General features: G+C 48.5%; 1 protein-coding gene across 1 annotated transcript in view; it reads left to right on the plus strand.

The window, feature by feature from the left end:
- The window catches only part of LOC138471844 (protein Niban 2-like), a 385,943-nt gene extending 364,615 nt beyond the window's left edge, over positions 1–21,328 (plus strand). The window contains exons 11-14 of the mRNA XM_069609690.1: positions 8,553–8,669; positions 8,801–8,908; positions 11,911–12,022; positions 14,722–21,328. Coding sequence (XP_069465791.1) covers positions 8,553–8,669; positions 8,801–8,908; positions 11,911–12,022; positions 14,722–15,800 — 1,416 coding nt within the window. The 3' untranslated portion in view covers positions 15,801–21,328. The remainder of the gene's footprint in view (positions 1–8,552; positions 8,670–8,800; positions 8,909–11,910; positions 12,023–14,721) is intronic.
- The last annotated feature ends 785 nt before the right edge of the window (positions 21,329–22,113 follow it).

Here is a 22,113-nt window from a genome sequence, read left to right on the forward strand (position 1 = left end):
TCCCATCAATAATGAAGTTGTCGTAATCAGGGCTGAGTTTGGATATATAGGTAGTGGTGCCCAGGATGATAAGCTCAGTTTTATCATCGTTCAGGCATAGGCCGTGTGTGGCCATCCACGCCTGGACGATGCTATAGATCCTGTTCACTAGGGCCAGGTCCTTGGCGTAGTCTCCTGAGAGCGGGAGGAGGATCTGGGTATCGTCAGCGTAGTTAGTATAAGCGATGCCCAGATGATCCATTTCATCAAAGAGAGGCTTCGTGAAGACATTATAGAGGGTGGGTGACACACAAGATCCTTGTGGAACACCGCATGTTATAGGGATTGGGTCTGCTGAGGCTGATGGAGCGAAGACTCTCATGGTCCGATTACTCAGGAATGACTGGATCCAAATTATGGCCTCTTTTGAAAAGTGGGCTGCCGAGTCGAGGTGACTACAGAGGACTGTGTGGTCCACTAAGTCGAATGCCGCTGATAGGTCCAGGAGGAGAAGTAGGGCCGCTTGGCCATTGTCTCTACAATCGTCTATTTGGGCCTTAAGGTCTATTAACGCTGTTTCGGTCCCATGTTGCGGGCGGAATCCTGATTGACGGGTTCCAAGTAGGTGGTTAGACTCTAGGAAGCTTTGAATTTGCAAGTAAGCCACTTTATCTAAAATTTTTAGAAGAAAGGGCACAGTCGTGATGGGCCTGAAGTTAGTCGGGATGGCAGGGTCAAGGGTTTGCTTCTTTAGTAGTGGCAGTACCCAGGACTCTTTTAGGTTGATCGGTACTGAGCCTGAGGTAAAGGAAGAGTTGATTAGTTTGGTTATAAATGGCGACAGTTCTCTCGCAGCATCCTTGATGAGTTGAGCTGGGCATTGGTCGCCTTTGCAGTTGGACGGTTTGAGTCCCAGGATGACCCTTTCTACCTCTATGGTCGATACCTTAGAGAAGCAGAATCGGGCTCCTAACTTGGGCATTGGCGGTGGCGCTGAGCTCTGAGGGATGTGTGGTGTAAGTGATGCCTTCTTGATGGCAATTTTGGTTTGTAAGCTTGCTACTTTGTTTGTTAAAGCAAGTTGTATGCTAGAGCACCATTTTTTATCCTTGGTGCAGTTTTCTTGGGGTACAACAGGTGTTTCCAGTTCTTTCAGAATGCTGAACAGTTCTTTGACACTAGATTTTGAGTTGGATATTCTAGTATTGTAGGTTTCATGTTTGGCTAATAGTATTTCTTTCTTGTATTGGGAGGAGGCTTTGGAGAGGTTGAGTTTATTTTTGACAGATGGGGAAAGTCTCCAAATAGTTTCAGGTTTTCTTTTGGCCAGGCTAAGATTTTTTAGGTGGGGCGTGAACCAAGAATTGAGGTGTTTTTTAGGTTTGCTATTTCTTAGTTTGAGCGGGGCTATGTGATCCAGGGCTGAGGACATGGCTGCATTATAATGTTCGACTAACAGATTAGGGTCCATGCAGTCAGGTAGTGAGTTTAATTTAGGTATTATAATGGGCATCAGATTTTCCACTGTCATTAGTTTTTTATTTCTCGTTGGCAGGGGTGGGGCAAGTGAGGACGGGGCAGTGACCCGGTGGGTTGTCACTGAGAATAATAGCAGGTGGTGGTCAGTCCAGAACTGCGGTATAGAATCCGTAATATTTACTTCGCAATTATGTTCTGCTATCCAATCAAGGATGCGACCTTTGTTGTGGGTGGGTAGTTCAACTTTCTGGGAGAATCCCAGCTCTTTCAAGGTCAGAGCAATCACTGAAGATTGGGTGTCCTTATTGTCATTATAGCCTAGATTAAAGTCTCCTAGCACTATTGTTTGGGATGTATTTTTTAGGTTATTGGACAGGGATGTCGAGATGTCCTCAGAGAAGGTTCCGATAGGACCTGGTGGTCTATAGATGAGGATAATGTTTAGGGTTTGGGAGTTGGCGATGGCTATTTTAGCCGTGAGGCATTCACAGGATTGCATATTGGTAGTAGTGATGATCCTCATGTCCAGGCTAGTTTTAGCTATGATTGCTAGACCTCCACCTCGGGAGGTAAGTCTGTCCGCACGTAGGATTGTATAGTTGTCTGGGACTGCTAGCGATAAGGCTGGGCCAGCCGCATCATGTAGCCAGGATTTTTAATATGTTGGGAGTGTTTTGTCGAGATAAGAAAGATCTATATGTGTTAGACTTCATGCTGACATGTGAGGAATTCTTAAAAGAAGCTTCACTCGTTGAGAAGACCGGCCACCTGCGCTCAAGTTGATGAATGTGCTGGAGTTGAATCAGACCCCCATGGTACGCAAGCAATGTCTCCTCTCTGACTGTTGATTGAATGACTTCTACTTCACTGTAAATTGTATGACTTCTACTTCTTTTTAAATTGTACTGCAACTAGCATCTGGATGCCCATGGATTTAGAGCGCTACACTTCTCCTTGTTCCTATTATGGACCTAGACGAGAGGCTCTGTCCACTGTGGTGCAGTCCATGCTAAGCTCACAGGTCTTCCTATGTAATTCTAGGTCACGGAATCGCAGCTTCATAGGGTGCCAAGGTGTGATTGGCAGTGGCTGGCGCTTACTCGGATATGCAGAAGCACCTCTCCCTGATTTAATTGCACCTAGTTGAAATCGATGCACGTTGTTCTCCTCTGATGTTTCTAGCTCTCTTTAAATGAAATGGAAACACAGGCACAACACGTGCACAAGCTCCATAAGGCTCTGAAAAGCGAAACCAAGTTGTGTGCTTACAGTACTTCTCAGGCGTCCCCAGAAAAATGATCAAAGGATCCTACAACTTCTCTCCGAGTCAGCTGAAAGTCAAGAGCTTCAGAAGGAGTGGGCGACAATGTCATTTTTACTGCGAGTAGTTCTCCTGAGGGAAGAGAAGTATTTGGTGATTCTCTCACATTTAGGGTGTTTTTCGCTATGACAGCAACACCTCCCCCTTTGGCAGAGGGTCTGTCCATCCTGCAGACCATGTAGTTGTCTGGGATGGCTAGAGCAAGGCCTGGGCCCGCGGCCACGTGGAGCCATAATTCTGTAATGGCTAAGCAGTCAAGATTGTGTGTGGGGATGGTGTCTGCAATGTCTAAGGCGTGGGCAGGTAAGGTTCTAGCATTAATTAGGGTGCCCTGGATTTCTTGGTTCGACTTGCTATTCCTGTTGTGAGTAGCGACAATAGGTATTGGACTTGGAGCCACTAGGATGGTGGACATGTTTGGTTTAGTGGTGGGGCCAGTATTACTTTTAAGGTAGGTAGGATTTATCCTTTCTATTAGTGGGAAGGTGTTTTGTCGTGGTGGCTCGGGAACAGGCTGCTCTGAGGGTGAGGTGAGGTGTGAGTTTCTTCTAGAGGTAGCAGGGGTGGGGGTGAAAATTATGTCTCTCTTGAGACTAGTTCTAGAAGCTAGCTTCAGGTTTCTGAGGGTGAGTTGGCTTGGCAGCTGTAACTAGGGATGGTTAGCGGGGCCGTAGTTCTCCATTTGTCTATTCAGTGAATCAGGCTATTGCTAGTCTGGGGTGGATTGAAGTAGAGGTTATGGTCTGGTGGGAGGAAGCGGGTCAGCGGGATTGGCACTGGAATCGGGAAGGCGGTACGGCACAGGTAGGGATAGTATGGCTCTAGTCCCAGTCTGGGCGGTTGTGTAACTAAGGTGAGTGTAATGTTTGCCGAGAGAGGCAGACATGTTGGTTACTCTGGCAGACATACTCCTTAAGGTCTAGATGCTAACGTGTCACGGCAAAAAATCAGACTTCAGCTAGCATGGGTTAGGACCGTTGAGTGATTTGAGTATAAGCAACATTTCTTACATGCGTGTCTCGCATAACATGGGGCCAATACAACCAGCAGTACGTGAGTTCAGGAAGTCCAGTGCATGAGATCAACAGTATTAACAATGGGCAGTATAGACAGGCAGTATAGATAGTATACAGTGCACACGTGTGTGGCAATTTGGAATGCAATAGGTAGATCCAGCCTTCAATAACCAAATTATGAGTCACCCGCGCTAGCATTAGGAAAGACAGGCAGTATTCTGAGCATAGGACAACGGTATTTAGCATGAAAGTGATGCGGATACAATCATCAACACGCGACTTTGGTCAAATAACGTTAGCAATGGGCATAGTATGAGTAATATTCAGTGCACAGGTGAAGGGCACTTGGGTTTAGTTAGGGCAATATGAAATTGTAGTCCTCAGCATGTGGGCGTAGCGCACTTACATCTAGGTTTGGTGTTTGAACGTGGTAATGCTGTGATCCTAGTCGAGCGAGGACCCAATGAGCTGGGTGTGCCCAGTAGCTGCACTGTTTGTGTAGCGGGAGGTCATCGGCTCATAGTGCGTTGTACAGCTAATAGAGTCCTGGCAAGGTAAGGGTTCGAGAGCCCTTGCATGTATGGTTATCGTTAGTTGTGTATGGTCGGTAGTGGTGGCCGTGGTAGGGTTATTGGTAACGATGGGGTTCCACATTTTCCGGGTAACAATAGTAGAAGAATGGTTGCACACTTGGGTGTCTGACTGCGGTTTTGTTGCTGTATTGGAGATACACAGGGCCCTGTGAGCAAGTTGAGTGACTGTTAGTGAAAGACCTTATTTTTTTCCAACAGGAAAAAAGAACAATTTAGAAAGACTGCTCTATGACCGCACAGAGCGGTCTTTCAAAATCAAACTGTCATGCCCCTGCCACACACAAAGCACCCCGGGGCATTACCTGCCTCGGTAATGCCCCCGTGACGAGGGGCTTATTGCTATTAGTAACCCGGCTCGCAAGACTAGGGTACTAATAGCATTCTTTTCTGTTCTAAAACTCTGCAGTGTTTCGGAACAGAAAAGAAAAAAATGTCCAAGGAAATGGCAGCTGGGAAAGGAATAACAAAGTCAATTTTCCGTTTCCATGGACGGCCAATCGGAAGTGGACGTGCTGGGAGCAGAAGTGTTCCCAGGGCGTTCGCTCCCGAAAAAAGGAGAAATCAGAAGGTAAGTGTGGTTGGTAGGGCCGGGAGAGAGGAGTAAAACAAATTTAAAAAACACATACCTGAATCCCCGGTGGGCGACGTGGCAGCCTCCAACGGTGTGGAGGCTCATTGCGGGGATGGCCCCACTTCGAGCCTCCTCATTGGCTGAGGGGCTGCCACGCCCCCCAGCCAGGGACAAAAGAGTGGAATCCCAGCCGAGGGATTCCTGGCCAGGTAATGCCCGACGAAGGCCAATCAGAATGTGTGTTACATTCTGATTGACACTTGCCGGGGTACTAATATTACTTAAGCGTATGAAGGTTTTGCAACCATAGTAGAACATGGTAACTTCACAGGATTATGGTCATTGCGTGAATAGCCATTTTTTGAGGCCTTTGCGGAAGGGCCAGATGGATGATTCTGATTTTAGCGATAGCAGGAGGGCATTCCAGTGTTTCACAGCCACAACTGGAAAGCTGTCACCCCCTGCTTTTTACAACTTGAATCTGGGGATGGAGAGGAGGTGCGATTATTATTCTCAGAAAGTGTTCTTCTCAGAAACCCTGGTGGGTAACTTCAAACTCTTAACCCACTAGAGCATTTTGCCATTTCTAAATCTGCTATACAAATGTCCCTATTTTTACTTTTGATGATTTTACACAAGCATTTTCATAAAGACCCATCCAAAGCCTACACTGAGGGTAAACTTAACATTCTCATAAAAAGAATACGCATTTCTGATGTTTGCTTCCAAAACCAGTGAAGAACTGGTCTTGTCCATTCATGACAAGTGATGATACAGCAATGGGTGCACTGTTTGCACATGCAATACAGATATAAACACCAGTCTTTCTTTGCTGTATATGCACAGGTGCAGAAAACCATTAGAAGGGGCAAGCAAAGCACAGTGTATCCCAGGTGCCTGCTGATTTGGTTGCTTGGTGTGCTGTGCTCCACAGAAGATTGAGCAGCTCACAGTCTCAACATTCATTGGACACACCATATGCGTGTGACCACAAAGCCAAATCATTCCTGCCCTAGAAATGGGATGTGTGCCCACTATATACTCTATTGACTGTAGAGCAGAAGTGTCCTCTGACCTCAGCATTGGTGGTTGTACCATTCGAAACATTATTTAGCCACATTGCATCACTGTGGCCATAAAGCAGACATGTTTTCTCATTCAAAATATTATGTGCTCAAAACATGGCCTTTGACAAGAGACCAGAATCTCTTGCAGATTGAAGCATTACTTGGCAATACCATCTCCATATAAACCTACTGCAGAAGCGCTTTCTGATCTAGACTTTCCTTTGTCTCACCATGACCCTATTACATCGGAGCACAAGTATTTCCTTCCACACACATTGGTGACATTGCACCCCATTGACACTGTGGTAAGAAAAAACATGGTGTTAGTAACCCCCACCCAGTCCCCAATATGTTGCCATCACAGTGCTGCTATGGGTGAGACACATAGACTATCTTGGGGTTTTCATTGGTTCTCTGCCATGTATTCATGCAGAGATTGTGCTAAAGTTTTGAAGGGCCTGGCCATTACTTAGGCATGTTCCCCAAGAGCTTGGAGAAACAGTGATTTTAAACCAAGACTGCACTCTGCCACTTTGATTTGTGTTATATTGTAAGTTGCAGGCACTGCACAAATTAGGCGGGCGGCTTGGGCTTTAATCTTCAGTTACAGGTATAAATGTCTCTCGAGCCCTTAAATCATATATAACACACGAGACCCCCACTGGCCCCTCATTCATTCACAACTCAGCCCCAACTGACCGTCACATTGAACATTCATTCACGCACTCTCCCAGCATTCTCTGAGCTGCACACGAGCGCATCATGTATTAACATTCTGCCATCAGTCAGCATGGCCAGCAGGACAAGCACACAGGACACAGCCATTTTATTTGCTGACATGGCTGCGGCTCTTTCTGGGTGTACATTGGTTGGATGCACTATGCCCTCATGATTATGTAGGGGAGCCTTCTATTGGGTGGAGATTGGTTAGATGAACTGTGCCCTTTTGCAGATTTAGAGGAGGCTTCCTCTGGGTGGACATCAGTTGGCTGCGCCGTACCCTCCTGGTTGTGTATGGGATAATTCTGCTGGACGGAGTTTGGTTGGCAGCACTGCTCCCTCAATGTCTAGGGGAGAGTTCTGCTGGGTAGAGTGGGGAGGCTGCACTGCACCTTACTGGTTGTGTAGAGGGGACACTGATGAATGTAGCTGGTTGGCAGCACTGCACCCACCTGGGTGTGTAGGGAGGCCTCTGATGGATTCAGTTAGTGCACTGCCCCCTCCTCCTGGTTGCATAGGGAGGCTTCTGCTGGATTCAGTTTGGTTGGTTGCTTTTTGTCCTCCTGGTTGTATCGGGGAAGCCTATTCTAGATGGAGTTTGCTTGGAACACCACCCCCGGCTGGTTGCGTAGGAGAGGCTTCAGTCGGATGGAACTGCTTGGCTTCTGGTTTTGTGGGTGGCGCTTCTGGTGGGTGGAGTTCGTGGGTATACCTGGGCCCTCCTGGTTGTGTAGGGGAGGCCTCGCCTGGATGGTGTTTGGATGCGCAGCACCATTCAGGGTGTGTGGACAAGCTTCTCTGGGATGGAGTTTAATTGGCTGTACTGGGTGATTGTCTACCAGGGTTCTGTAGGAGACTGAAGCACAAACAGTTGCATGCAAATTGTGACATCCTGCACGTCAGATTTCAGTCTGCGTGGCCTGCAGAGCGGCAAGCCGGACCCACAGCATGTAAGTGGAGGCGGCAGGCAGAGAGGGGTGTGCAGCAGGGGGGACCCTCCCCTGAAAAGGACCCGGAGAGGGGCCAGGTGCAAAACTAACCTTGCTGGTGCAGCCTTCCCGGCCTGGAATGGGTTCCCAGCGTTTAGATATAGATCCTTTTGGTGGCTTATTTGTGGCTCACCAAAATGTCCCTTTATGGTCCTGGGTAACTTGCTAATGCTTTGTCTGGGTATTGCGTTAAGTGGATTAGATTTAATATACTGCGCAGCATTAATTGCATCAATATTGGGTTAACAACGGGAGCCTAAGGAATAAAAGTAACCCCCGTTTGCCTTACAAACCCAACGGCACAGCAGCACCCCCTATCCCATGATTTACTGGGTATTGTGCACGACATTATAAAGGTTGAATTGGTACAGATGTAAGATAAGTGGCTGCAATGCCATGGCAAGGCTTCAATCTGCAGTGCACACAAAAAGGGGCGGTGGTTTGAAGCCAAATGATACGGAATATAGGAGCTAATGTAGTTAGAGTAGACTGTAGACATGCATTCTAGATAATGGTTCTCACTTCCGGTCATTCTGTACCAGGTTCCGCCTCCTGCAGCAACGTTTTACTGTTTCTCATATGAAGCAGGAAACTTGGCATTCATCCACAGTCACCACTTCAGTTGGCCGGAGGATTGATCGTGGAAATAGTGGTTGGAGACAGCCGTATATTGTTTTGAATGAGTGAAGCTTGTGTGGGTGCGCTGCGCAGTCATGTGGCTACTTACGGAATTGCAGGCCAATAAGCCACGACCTGCTTCTTCTCTTTTCTGATCGGCTCCTAACACTTGCTTCCCTGCTTGCTCTTCTCCTCCTAGCAAATGGACAATGCAGTGTTCACTTTCGAACAGATGCTGCACCAGGAACTGGAGAAGACGACGGACAAGGAGGAGGTGTGCAAGTCGATCCAGCGGATCTTGGAGCGGGTGCTGAAGGTAAAGAGCAGTGCAGACTCCCGGGATATGCCAACTCCAGCATCAGAAACCCACAGCTTCCACAGAAATGCCCTAACGTTGCCATTTACATTGTCTCTGACCAATGCTTTTTCTTCCCTCCACCCTTGTAGAAATACGACTACGACAGCAGCACGGTGCGCAAGAAGTTCTTCCGCGAGGCGCTGCTGCAGATAATCATGCCCTTTTTACTGAAGAAACTGGCGCCCACCTGCAAAGGGGTAAGAAGTGCTGGCATATAGGGAACATGCCTGTAAACGCCAGAGCTGGGGAAAGTGCAAGCACTGGAAAGTGTGGGTGCGAGAGAGTTGAGAAACATGAGCACAGGGAAGTAGAGGGACTGGAAATGTAGTGGAAAGACCCCCGTTGGCAGTACAAGGCACCAACAATCACTGACCATCAGGCCGGACTGGTTTATAGGGCAATAGGCCCATGGCCGAACCAAAAACACAAAATGCTTGTGTGGGCTAGTTTTTGGGGTCCAAGTGGGGCACTTTTTAGCCAATGTGGGCCAATTAGTTACTTCACTATGCGGCTAATAGTTTTGACCAGTGTTTCAATAAACATTCTTTAAAATGTACAATTTGCATCACATTTTATTAAAACCTTCCCCCTTGCATACTATTCAAACAGCGCCACAAAATGAATGAATTCCCATTTGCAACTGTGGGCCACTTTTTTGTTGATGCCCGAGACAATTTGATGCCCCAGTCCGACCCTGATGACCATGGCATATAGACGGGACAGAGGTAACTACAAGCACTGACAATGGACAGGAGGGATTGACAGCTACGCAGGTAAGTACGAGCTCTGTCAAAGCACATGGCGGATAGACCAGGACAGAGCTAAGTACAAGCAGAGACAATGCGCATGGTGGAAAGACGAGGACAGAAATAAGTATAAGCAGAGACAATGCCCATGGCGGATAGACCAGGACAGAGCTAAGTACAAGCAGAGACAATGCCCATGGTGGAAAGACGAGGACAGAAATAAGTATAAGCAGAGACAATGCCCATGGCGGATAGACCAGGACAGAGCTAAGTACAAGCAGAGACAATGCCCATGTTGGAAAGACGAGGACAGAAATAAGTACAAGCAGAGACGATGCCCATGGTGGAAAGTCGATGGCAGAAATAAGTACAAGCAGAGACAATGCCCATGGTGGAAAGACGAGGACAGAGCTAAGTACAAGCAGTGACAATGCCCCGGGCGGATAGACAAGATCGGAGGTAAATACAAACACTGACAATGCCCATGGCAAATAGACCAGGACAGAAGTAAGTACAACCACTGACAATCCCCAATGTGGCTAGACCAGGACAAAGGTAAGTACGGCCACCGAGAATGCCCAAGGTGGGTGGGCCCGGACAGAATTAAGTACGGGCACTGACAATGCACCTGGCGGATAGAGGAGGACAGGAGGGATTGACAGAGACAGAGGTAAGTACAAGCACTGACAATGCAACTGGTGGATAGACAGCAACAGTAGGTAGGACAAGCACTGACACGGCACATGGCGGAGAGACTGGGACGGAGGTAAGTAGACGCATTGACAATGCCCATGGTGGATAGACCGAGGCAGAATTAAGTACAAGCACTGATAATGGACAGGCGGGATTGACATATGGAGGTAAAAAAATAATGTACAGAGGGACAGACAGAAGGACAGAAGCAGAAGCACTCTCAGTGGAGACCCAATGCACAGGGAGCGAGGTAAGTAGAAGCACCAGAAATGTACTGGTGGGGGGTGACATGCAAAGTGATCAAGAATGGAGACTAGCACTGGACATGTGGAGAGGTGAAATCAATGCATAGGTACAAAAGGAAAAACAAGGACTAGCAGGGACAGATGGAAGCGCTGCCCTAGAAATACACTGGAGTAAGACCCATAACCCCCGAGGAGGACGGAGATGCTGGCACAAAATGTGTACAGGATGCAAACCAACACACAGAGACGGCGGACAGTCCAGAGACGGAGGGACGCTCAGAGAATAAACAGAGACTAAATGCAGCACATAAACCAATTCACACAGACTACAAGCAGCACAGACCAATTTGCAGAGACTGGGGGAAGCGCAGAGACTGCGGGAAGCGCAGACTGGGGGAAGCGAGGGGAGGGGAGATGAGGCATGCACATGAAATGTACCGGAAGTTGTTCGACTTCCATGAAATTCAGTGAAGTGCAAGAACTCAAAATGTACAGTAGACTGGAATAAGGACAAGCACTGCAAATGTACACGGTTGAGACACATGACTTCAGGGACCAATGATAGTGCAAGGCGCATGAGCAAAAGATGTGTAGTGCTGTGATAACCACGATCAGAATGTCCCAATGAGATCTATGTGATCACTGCGCAGCCCATAACTGCGATGTCCGAAATGCCAATGCCAGTTACGGCGTGTCGCAGTAATCATATATATCACTGTGCCGGCTTCACGGCCTGCTTTTCTCTTCACACCCCCCACCCCCAATTTACCTTTTTCGGCACCACACTTCTGTGTATGCTGCCTGCACCCTGCTATCCCTGCAGCGTCCGCTCCTCCCACTAACGTGGATTAGAGCTGATGCCGCAGGGTGCTTTTCTTTTTTTTCTTTCGTGTCCCCCGCTTACCAAAATGGTAAGCAAGGGACACCCTCACAACTCCCGACTCCCGTTACGGTGCCCAAGCAGAGTGTGGGACACCCCCGCAACCCATGCTGTGCTTGACTGCAGTAAATGTCACCCACATTGTATGCGCCGTCAAAGACGCAGTAACTGTGGGAGCGCACAAATGAGGGTGACATTTTTGTACGATTCCATCCCAATGCATGTCCCAATGCTGTGAAATCTGAAGAACAGGCACAAGGAATCAAATGCAGTGAGATAAGTGCAAGAAATTAACACGTGAGTTAGAACCATAGGGACCAAAGCTAGTGAGAGCTCAGCTACAGTGTTGACACTTATACATGTATAGACCAATTAAAATGAACTATTTTCCTCACTCTTGTTAGTTTGAGGCAATAGAAATCAACAAAAAAGCTATGGTTTCTTTTTGCTGAAAGATCCCCAACAATGGGCTGCGATGTATGTTCGGGGGGCTATTTTACTCCCATTGAGACCGGCTGGGTGGGAAACAGGGAAGATTAATGTACCTTGATGTGAAGCAGCTCTTTCCTATCAGTGACCCTTGGCAGTGCAATGCCCTTCCTTCTAAGATGACCTATCCTGCGTTTCCCCCATAGGACCTGCCGCGATTCCAGGAACTGATCTTTGAGGATTTTGCCCGCTCTATCTTGGTGGAGAACACCTACGAGGAAGTAGTGCTGCAGTCTGTCATGAAGGAGATCATGCAAGGTAAGGTTCCGCCTCAGGGTCCTGAGAGGGGCAACGAGATGGAGGGGGTTCACTTTGGATCAGACTCCGGGGGTGAGGGGGTAGGGGACAGGGTGCTGGAAAAGGCACTGAAGTTTAGAGAATTAAGCCTTATAGTAAAAAGCACGAAGGGACATAAACCTATTCACACCTTGGCACCTAGATCATTGGCATAAGTGAGGCCATGGTGCATGTCTTTCTATTTTCACAAACTGTAAACTAGATATATTGTGCATATTTCACCTAGAAAAGTACAATAGCCAGAAAACATCCTTTTCCGATATGCACTGATTCGAACTTCACATTACCCTTCTTGCCTCCAGACTCTAACTAACTTTTTTTCCCCCTACTCTTACAGTATCTAGTGCCAAGGTGCTACCAAACTGGCAGGGATTGCACTTTACACGACCCCATTGCAATACATTACACTATAGGTGGGTAAGCCAGCAGGCCTTGGGCCAGCTTGGGCCCAGAGGTTGACCCAAGCTCAACTCGAGCTATGAGCCACTGTCTGGCCAAACCACAAGACTAGCCCTGTCCGCTCACTCTGATATTTCAAGATACTTTTAAAAAACGTACCTGGTTGTGATTGTGACCTTTGTGCCATTGTTATGTTTTTACATGTGTTTTCGGTCTCTTTCTAATGAAATTTGGGCTTGGCTTCAGCAAGCAAGCACACTTTCCCTTAAAAGGAGTACATAGTAAACATACAACAGTAGAAAGGGTCATGATACAACAAGGTTAGCAGGGGCAACGTATGTTGGGGTCCAGAATGTCTATGGGGGAAATGGATTGAGGAGGCAGGATAGCAGGATGGCTAGTATAGCTGTTGTGTTGTTGGTGTGTGTGTAAGACAGAAAGCCAGGTATGGCATTTAGCTTGCTTGGTTTGTGTTTGGCCCTATGCCTATGAGACAATCCAGACCTCCTGGCTCATCTTTTGCTCAGCTCTCCCCATTAAAGGAATGGTTTGGTCAGAAAATATTATTGGCCAAAAAGATGGCCAATAATAAAACAAATACCTAAAATATATTTTTTTTTAAGTCCCTATGCAAAGTTTCAAGCAAATAAAGCTCAAACTTTACAATTGCAAGCACTAGGGGGCATCCATTTTGTGAAATGGATGCCGCCTGTGCTTGCGTTTGCGGCACTAATGAAGCAAAAGCCAGCCAGCTGTAGTAAACAAAAGCTACCACTGTGAGGCTTTTGCTTCATTGGTGCTGGTCTCGGAGGACGGGGACCAGGTACTACAGGCAGGAAAGCTGCAGCTGCATCTCGGTAAGTGCTATATTTCTTTTAAATAAGCACTAGCTGCAGTTTTTTTTCTAAGTTTTCCGGGCTGGAGGAGCACGGAAAACTTAGAAATAAAACTGCAGCTTTTAAAACATTGTATTTATGTTTGCGGTAGCTTCAGCTTGGAGCCCTCAGGGCTCCAAGCTGAAGCTACCGCAAACATAAATACAACGTTGTGTTTCAAAAACGCTGTGGTTTTCCTTTCTAAGTTTCTCGCGCTCCTCCAAGCTGGAAGAGCCTGAGAAACGTAGAAAGAAAAACTGCAGCATTTTTGAAACACAACCGCGTTGTGTTTCTGCCTGCCGTGGCTATCAATTTGAGTCTCCGGTGCTCCCCCGGGGGAGTACCGGAGACCAAAAGTGAAAGCTGCTGTAGGCAGAAACACAATGCGGGTGTTTAGAAATGCTGCAGTGTTTCTGCCTACAGCAGCTTTCACTTTGGGGCTCAAGCCCGAGAGCCCCAAAGTGAAAGCTGCTGTAGGCAGAAACACAACGTGGTTGTGTTTCCGTGCCGCAGTGTTTAGAAATACAACATTTTTGTATTTGTAAATGCTGCAGTATTTACAAATCCAAGAGCGTTGTTATTCTGAATGCTGCAGCTTTCGCTGAGAGCCTCCTGGACTCCCTCAGGGTTGGGGGAGCCCAGGAGACTCCCAGCGAAAGCTGCCACTGTCAGAATAACAACGTTGTTGTATTTGTGATTGCCGTGGTTTTCCAACCACGGCAATCACAAATACAACGTTATATTTTTAATTGGTGCGCCTCGGCTTTTTGCCTTCATTTTACATTTTCTGTGCTTCCCTGGGCTTGAGGAGCACAGAAAACGTCAAATGAAAGTGAAGGCAGCCTCCTCAGCTCTGCTTAGGCTGCAGTAAGCAAAAGCTCCCAGTACGGCGTTTTTGCTGCTTTTTTAGTGCCGTGAAGGCAGAGCCGAGGAGGCTGCCTGAAATCACAAAATGGATGCCCCCTAGTGCTTGCAATTTTAAAGTTTGAGCTTCATTTGCTCGAAGCTTTCCATAGGGACTTAACAAAAATATATATATATTTTAGGTATTTGTTTTATTATTGGCCATCTTTTTGGCCAATAATATTTTCTGACCGAACCATTCCTTTAATTCTCTGGATCCCCGCCTCTCCATTACACTAGTATTTTTAAATCCTCTACAGTCCGAGTTTGTAACAGCTTTGTATAATAGGCACTTTCAGTCGGGAATGGGAGCACGTATACAAGCCCCATATTACTTTGAAGTTGGGTTGGCGCCCCAATGAGGAATGTTCACATTTTTCTTAGGGATTGTGTGTTCCTTTTGAAACTTATAAAGCTGTGTTGACCAGACATGTTTGCCTCAACTATGTCCATAAAATAACCTTGTATGTTTTACCTTTTTAGCTGTGAAAGAAGCCGCCGTGCAGAGGAAGCACAATCTCTACCGGGACAGCATTGTCCTGCGCAACAGTGATCCCAACCTACACCTTCTGGGCGAGGGCATGCCCATCGACTGGAGTGAAGAGTATGGTGGCACGGATGAGCCTGAAAAGGCTGCTCCCATCGAGAAACCTCGCAGACTGCGGCAGGTGGTATCCCTCATTCACGATGATGAAAGCACGCTTCAGTATGAGTCCTGTGCGGAGGTTCCATCGCACGAGGATATTCAAGAGGAGCTGGAGGCGGAACAGACTGAAGACCGGCCTAATCAAGCAACGCAGGAGCCACCCAAGTCACCTGACTATGTCAAGGGCATCCGCAGCATGCTTGTGAAAGAGTTTGATGTAGAGACCCCAATTCAAGCCGTTGACCAGACAGATGCCTCATTGGTGGACAATGGCAGAGTTGAAGAGTGCCAATCGGCTGGGAGGCCAATGAGTGAGGAACCCACCTGTGAAGCACCTGTGCACGAGGAACCCATCTGCAAAGTGCCCATGCATGAAGAACCCACCTGTGAAGTGCCCACACATGAAAAACTCACTTGTGAGGTGCCCACGCAAGAGGAACTCACTTGTGAAGCACCATCACATGAGGAACACACCTATAAAGCACACACTCACAAGGATCCCACACACGAGGCAGATAACAAACCAACCAATGAAGAATCTACTGTTGAAGAACCCACCCAGGCGATACCCACTGAGGAAGAACCCACAGACGACGAAACAGACCAACCTGAAGAGCCTGCTCGCCTTTACCTGGTACATTCCAGCCAGCATGACAGCGGCTTCCAATCGCCAAGCAATGATGGGGAGGATACAGAAGAGAAGCCCATGGCACCTGCTTCTCCTGTGAAGTCCTCCTTTGGGGGAGCTATTGTCTTACCAAATCCTGAGCTCCACCTTGCAGACAACCAAACAACGAGGGACCACAAAATCAGAGAGGAAGTCTCCACCACCGTCCAGGCCATGCTCGAGAAGGCCGATCACACCCAAGCGTGCAAAGAATCCCTCGGGCAGGAGGAGGCGCACACCAAATTGTAAACATAAACTTTTGTGTGGAGGGGAGACGAGTGAGGGTCACTCGCACACCGTTTGCCAAAAGTGGACTGGTCGCCGGAGTGCTTCTCATTCAGATGACTGGGCAGGGGTGGGTGCTGGGGTGGCATCTGAGGCAGCAGCAGCATCTTCTTCGTCTCATCAGACTCAGGCTTGCTGTGGACTCCTGATTGCCAGAGCAGAAGGGAAGAGGTGTTTGAGAGGAATGAACATATGCTACCAGTCCACTTGCAGAAGGAACCGAGAGCCACCATATAAGGCATGTTTTTGACTTGTACGGAATGGCTCCTTGGAAGGGCGATGGGCATATTGAGTGCCAGAAATCACGGTGGGCCACAGACCTCTGGTTCTGCACTGCTTTTTCTTCACATTCCGATTTTAGTATTTTTTCCTTGTTTGCTTTTGCTGCAAAGGACCTTCCAATAAGGTTCGACGTCGACTGGTGAACTCTCCGCTCCATTCCAAGGGGATGCGCGAAGCCTTCAGCAATCCATGACCCCTGTGCAAATCGCAGTCGCTGGGAATACCCTGCATTGTGGTGTCCTTTCCTCGCTGTCGCTCCTTTTCTTTCGCTTGCAGTAAATGATGGAAGCCTTTGCCACACAGATCACCCAGCCCAGCTACTAGGGGTTATCCTGGCTTACTTCCATTGGCTGTAATCAAGGCCTCTTCCGCACGCACCATTGTCATTACGGCTATGTGGCAAAGTGAAGTGGTGTGCCAGGCACAGCTCTGCTGTTCCGCCTCCATCCTTTGCTACGCAATACCCCTCGCCCCCTAGCATTTGCCTTCTCCAGCATACTTCCAGCTTTGCTGCTCTGGCATACCCTGGCACACTGCATCACTCGGACCTTTCAACAGCTTTGCAATGTGTGTCTGTTTCCTCCTTTGAGTCCAGCAATGACTCCTGTCTCACAGCTCCGCTGATGCGTCTCTGACCTGACTGACAGCACACCCTAGAGGGGAGCTCGCCCTGCCGGGGCACTTTGAGCCTCCCCAATAGTGCACCTGTAATTCATGTATATCATGGCCAAAAGCATGCCCTGTTGCTGCCCCTCCCGCGCCCACCGCCCCACCTCATCATGGTCCGATGCCTGCAAGCCCTGGGACGTTCAACAGGTTTCTGAATGTGTGTCATCCTTGCATGCAAACCCCTGCGTGACTGAAGCAAGCCCCCTGCACTCACGTGGCTGCACACGAGGCTCTATACTTGGCGTGTGCCCCTGACAGATGTTCCGTGCTGTGGAGGAGGAGCTATCTGGGGTAGTTCTAGCCTGACACTTGCTAAACCTCTGGCACACAGCTGGGGGTTTCAGACTTATATAGGAAAGCCCCCTGGTCCACAGAATGGAAGACCTGTCTCTGGTGAGCGAGTAGGTGGTGGTGTGTATTGCACAGCTGCCTTATGCTACCTGGTCTGATATGATGTGATAGTTTATTTATATAGCGCCTATACACAACGTGTTTCAAAGCGCTGTTGTCTCAGTGCAGAAGAAGCATTTTAAAGCACTCATCCGAGTTTTATCAATAGTCTAGGTGTTGATGTGTGCCTCTGATTCTTCCTATAAAGGGCAATGCCGCCTCCACGGGATCAGCATGTGTGCTCCAATGCATTGTGGGTAGTCATCACATGGCAAAGCACCGTAAGCCGCTCAGGATGAGAGCTAACTTTAAGAGTATGGGCTTCAGAGCTAGAAGGCAAGACTCCTCACAAAAAGCGGGATGGGTAGCCCCTGCATTGTGTGGAAAGGTGACAGTGGGATTGTTACACTGAGAGTCGTGGGAGGTTGATGTGATCCCTAAACTCTCTTCCCGCAAGATCTACACCATCCCTGAGGTTTCATCTCTCTGAAGGCGCCGAACCCCGCCTACTTAATAGACCCCTGCAATACCAATATGCAGTGCTGTCCCCCAAAATAAGGGTTTGCCCTCAGAACATGAGAAGACTTCTGCACTGAGGCTGCTTTGGCAAGGGTGGGGCCTGGAGCGCCCGCTGATCTATACTAGGCAACTTGCAGGCATGAGAAACAGGAAGCGGGGAGCTGGGAGGGTACTTGAGACAAAATGGAAATCAACAAGAAGTCTAGGCCTGTTTTGTTTCGTTCTGAGGGCTAATCGGGAGAGCACTGAGTGGTAGGGCAAGTGGTGCGCAAGCGCAAGCACGTGTCTATGTGTGGTGGTGGCGAAGCACTGCAGGGATGGTGAGGAGCAGAGCAAAGATCAAGAGGCGATGGAACACTGGAGCAACAGAGAGTGGAGAAGCACCCCAGAAAGCTAAGTGGGGGGCTTCCCAGAGAGCAGAAGTAGAGGCCGAGAGATGGCAATGGAGAGAAGTACAGCAGAGGGTGGAGGTGGTGGCGGACCAGCAAAGAACTACAGCAGAGAGATGGAGGTGGTGGAGGAGGAACAGAGAACTACACCAGAGAGATGGAGGTGGTGGAGGAGGAGCAGAGAAGTACAGCAGAGGGATGGAGGTGGTGGAGGAGGGGCAGAGAAGTACAGCAGAGGGATGGAGGTGTGGAGGAGGAGCAGGGTAGTACAGCAGCGAGTTGGAGGTGGTGGAGGAGGAGCAGAGAACTACAGCAGAGAGATGGAGGTGGTGGAGGAGGAGCAGAGAACTACAGCAGAGAGATGGAGGTGGTGGAGGAGGAGCAGAGAACTACAGCAGAGAGATGGAGGTGGTGGAGGAGGAGCAGAGAACTACAGCAGAGAGATGGAGGTGGTGGAGGAGGAGCAGAGAACTACAGCAGAGGGCTCGAGACGGTGGAGGAGGAACGCTGAAGTCTAGCACCCATCTGAGACCCACACACACGGAGGCAGCACCCATCTGAGACCCGCACACATGGAGGCAGCCCCCATCTAAGACCCGCTCATGCTCAGACAACACCCACCTGAGACTTGCTCACGACGAGACCGCACCCATCTGAGACCCGCTCACACCAAGGCAGCACCCATCTAAAACCCACACACAAAGGCATCACCCATCTGAGACCCACACACACGGAGGCAGCACCTATCTGAGACCTGCTCACGCTGAGGCAGCAACCCCCTGAGACACAGCACTAATCTGTGACCTGCTCACGCTGACGCAGCACCCATCTGGCCCCAGCACACAATGAGATAGCACCCACCTAAGAGACAGCACCCATTTGAGACCCTCTCACACCGAGGCAGTACCAATGAGAGACCCACTCACACTGAGACAGCACCCATCTGAGACCCGCTGACACTGAGGCATCACCCCCTTGAAACAAAGCACTCATTTGAGGCCTGCTCACCCTAAGGCAGAACCCAAATGAGACCCACTCACAATAAGGCAGCACCCAGCTGAGACCTGCTCACATTGAGATAGCCCCCATCCGAGGCCGCTCACTTTGAGACAGCACCCATCTAGGACCCACTCATTCGAATCCCGCACCAATCGGAGTTGCCCTTACCTTGAGACGGCACCCTCAAGGACTAAGGACCCACCTGAGATAAAACCCCAATATCAATTAAATCTGCTCACAATGATCCCCACCCCCGTTCATCACTCAGACCGAGACAGCAGCCATCTCCCGGAGTCTAGAATACATTGAAACAGCTCCGCTCGGATCAAGCAAGAGGTTTCTGTGCAGTCTACACGTGGCCCAAAACATCTTGCCTGATGGCAAAAAAACAAGATCCTTTTCCGCTTCTGGCAACAACTTTTAAAATCAGTTTCGCTTGTTTTTAGCAAAATAAATACTAGCTGTACCTTTTTATCTTTAAATTGAATAAGATAGAATATCGATTTTTAAATGTTTTTCAGCCAATTTCAATGTTAGTTATTCAGAACGGTGTGGCCACCAATTTCAAGTTTTTTAGGCTTTTAAAGGTACTGAGGAGCATTAAAACGACGGGATTGGCTCCTGACTGTTGAAACAAACTCGGGTGATTTAGCTGGTAAAACGGCGTGAAAGCTTTTTAAAACTTTACTTACAAATTCAATGTTTTTTAAAGGATAGAAACTTTATTTCGGAGTTCTGAAAAAATTGGGATTGATTGCTGAGTGTTTTAATAAAAACAAACATTTAGAAAAGTTAATATTTGATAGTTAATATAATATTTGTTAAAAAACCAAGCACAGTGTTTTTAAAGGTATATGGGTGTTTTAGATAAGCAATGCCCGCCTTTCTAAATGAGGGTGTTTTTTTGGCCACTCTAGCTACATTTTTTTTTCACATTGTGCGATCCCACCTGGGGGCCACGATTTCTTGGGTAATATGAGAAATCACAGGGGTGGGGTGAATTCCACTTACTGGCCACTAGTGACGAGAACAGTGTGCATCCCGAGGGAGCAGATTCCGTGTGGGCACTAGTACAGAGGGATGCAGCTATCTAGGCACTAGCACAGAAAAGAGGGAAATGGCTGTGCAGGCGCGAGCACAGGTTCAGGCGGCTTCTATGGAGTCTTCTGGATCCTACGCGAGACTGTTGGATGCTCTCTGCAGAAACTAGCACACACTGGGCGAGAAGTGTGGGCCTGGCCACACGCACAGATGGCAGAACTTGTGTTTACGTGTGTATAGCTGCGGGGGGGAGCGTCTTTGCACAGAGCACACTAGCACAGACTGAAGGGCAGGCATGCTGGTGGACGCAGGAGGGGCTCATGGGGAGGGGGATTCTTTCTAGGCTGGGGGTATGCAGCCTGCAGCTCCCAGGATGCTCTGAGCAACCTCTCTAATCATCCTTTGGCCTGGACTATGCCGGCTCGGACCAATGGGGATTGTACTTATGGAAAGCCGAAAGTCGCAGACCCCTGACCCTGGGCACTCTGCCTTGTCTCTGTCACTAGCACAAAACCCCTGCATGCCTTCCCCTGGATACACTCGCACAGACTAGAAGAGCTTCCCTTCCTCCCAGAGACACTACTTCTGATTTGAGTGGGCATATTCCTTCTCCGGGGTGCTTGCAGGCACACTATATCTCCACCCACTGAGCTATCTGCTGAATATCCTCTCATGCACAGACCCACCAAAGGCAACATTCCTTCAATTCATGTCAGTGGAAGATACAGGAAATCCCCAGGCTTCCTCCGGCTCCCCCTGATCAGAAATCCACGGGATTGGCAGGTAGCATAGCCCTGCGGGTGACCTCAAGCCTTGCGGGCCCAGAGCTGAAGGAAGCGGGTTATTGAGCAGCATCCAACGGGGGCGTACATCCCAGCAAGGGATGGGGATCTACCATGCTCCAGGTGATCACTGGGACCATGCAAGCAGTCACTACAAGGACAGAAGCTGGCGGCTACTCTCCCCATGGACAGGCCTCCATCACAGGGGGGGAAGAAGCAACCAAGCTCACCCACATAGGGCGAATCTCAACGCTAACCGCTCACTTTCCACCCACAATGGGGCAGGGATCCTTTACCCGGGGCGGCCCCAGCAGATCTCAAAGTGCCTTTTGATGGGAAACCGTCTCCCTATTTTATTGAAATGTTACACAGATGTATAAATATGCTATTAATATTAATAATAATAAAAAGCTTTATTGTAGCAAGTTGGCGGTGTGGTTTTTGCCTGCGTCATTGTGTTTGCTGTGCCCAGCTGTGTGGTCCCTTACATCGATTTCTGAACGTGAGGAATGGGAGGAAATTGACCAAGAGTTGGGATCAGCTCACAGGCAAGTGGCCAGCCAGCAGTGGGAAGTCCCACGACGGTGGCAACTCTTGGCGGCAACCCTTGGCTGGCCTGCAGATTTGGCAGGGTGGCTACAGGTAAGAGCTACGCATTGCTTCAGTCCATGAGTGAGAGTGATTTATCCCTGCGGCTCATCCATGACACCACCCCACGGTGTGATGCCCCCCGTAAATACATAGGACCCTATTTCACCTTCTTTTAGCAGTATTGCGGTGCTGTTGTTGGTTGTTCATGTTTTGGAGAGGAGTGTTGTGGTTGCGTGGTGGAGCTGCCATTGCCGCAATCTGAATCTGACCGCTGCAAGTGTGCAGTCGTTTCCAGTTGGGAACGGTTGATATTTGTAGTGGTCTTCCCCAATAAGAAATAAAACATGTCGATTTTGATTGTTTTCTTCATAAAATATTTTTTTGTGTTGTCTAAGGATTTTTAAATTCTAAATGAAGAACAATATATGTGTGTTACTTTAAAACAAAAAATACAAATAAATGGAGCCCACCTAAAAAAGTGGGTTCCTTGCAGCATAGTCGCAAAGGCCGCCCTGTGTTGTAAACTACCTAGTTGTACTATTTAACACAAATACATTAAGGCAGTACATTTTTACAATTTCCTTCTATCAAATGTATGCATTTTTTCTACCCGAC

This window comes from Ambystoma mexicanum, chromosome 8, assembly GCF_040938575.1.
Source record: "Ambystoma mexicanum isolate Mex_15411 chromosome 8, UKY_AmexF1_1, whole genome shotgun sequence".
NCBI lineage: Eukaryota > Metazoa > Chordata > Amphibia > Caudata > Ambystomatidae > Ambystoma > Ambystoma mexicanum.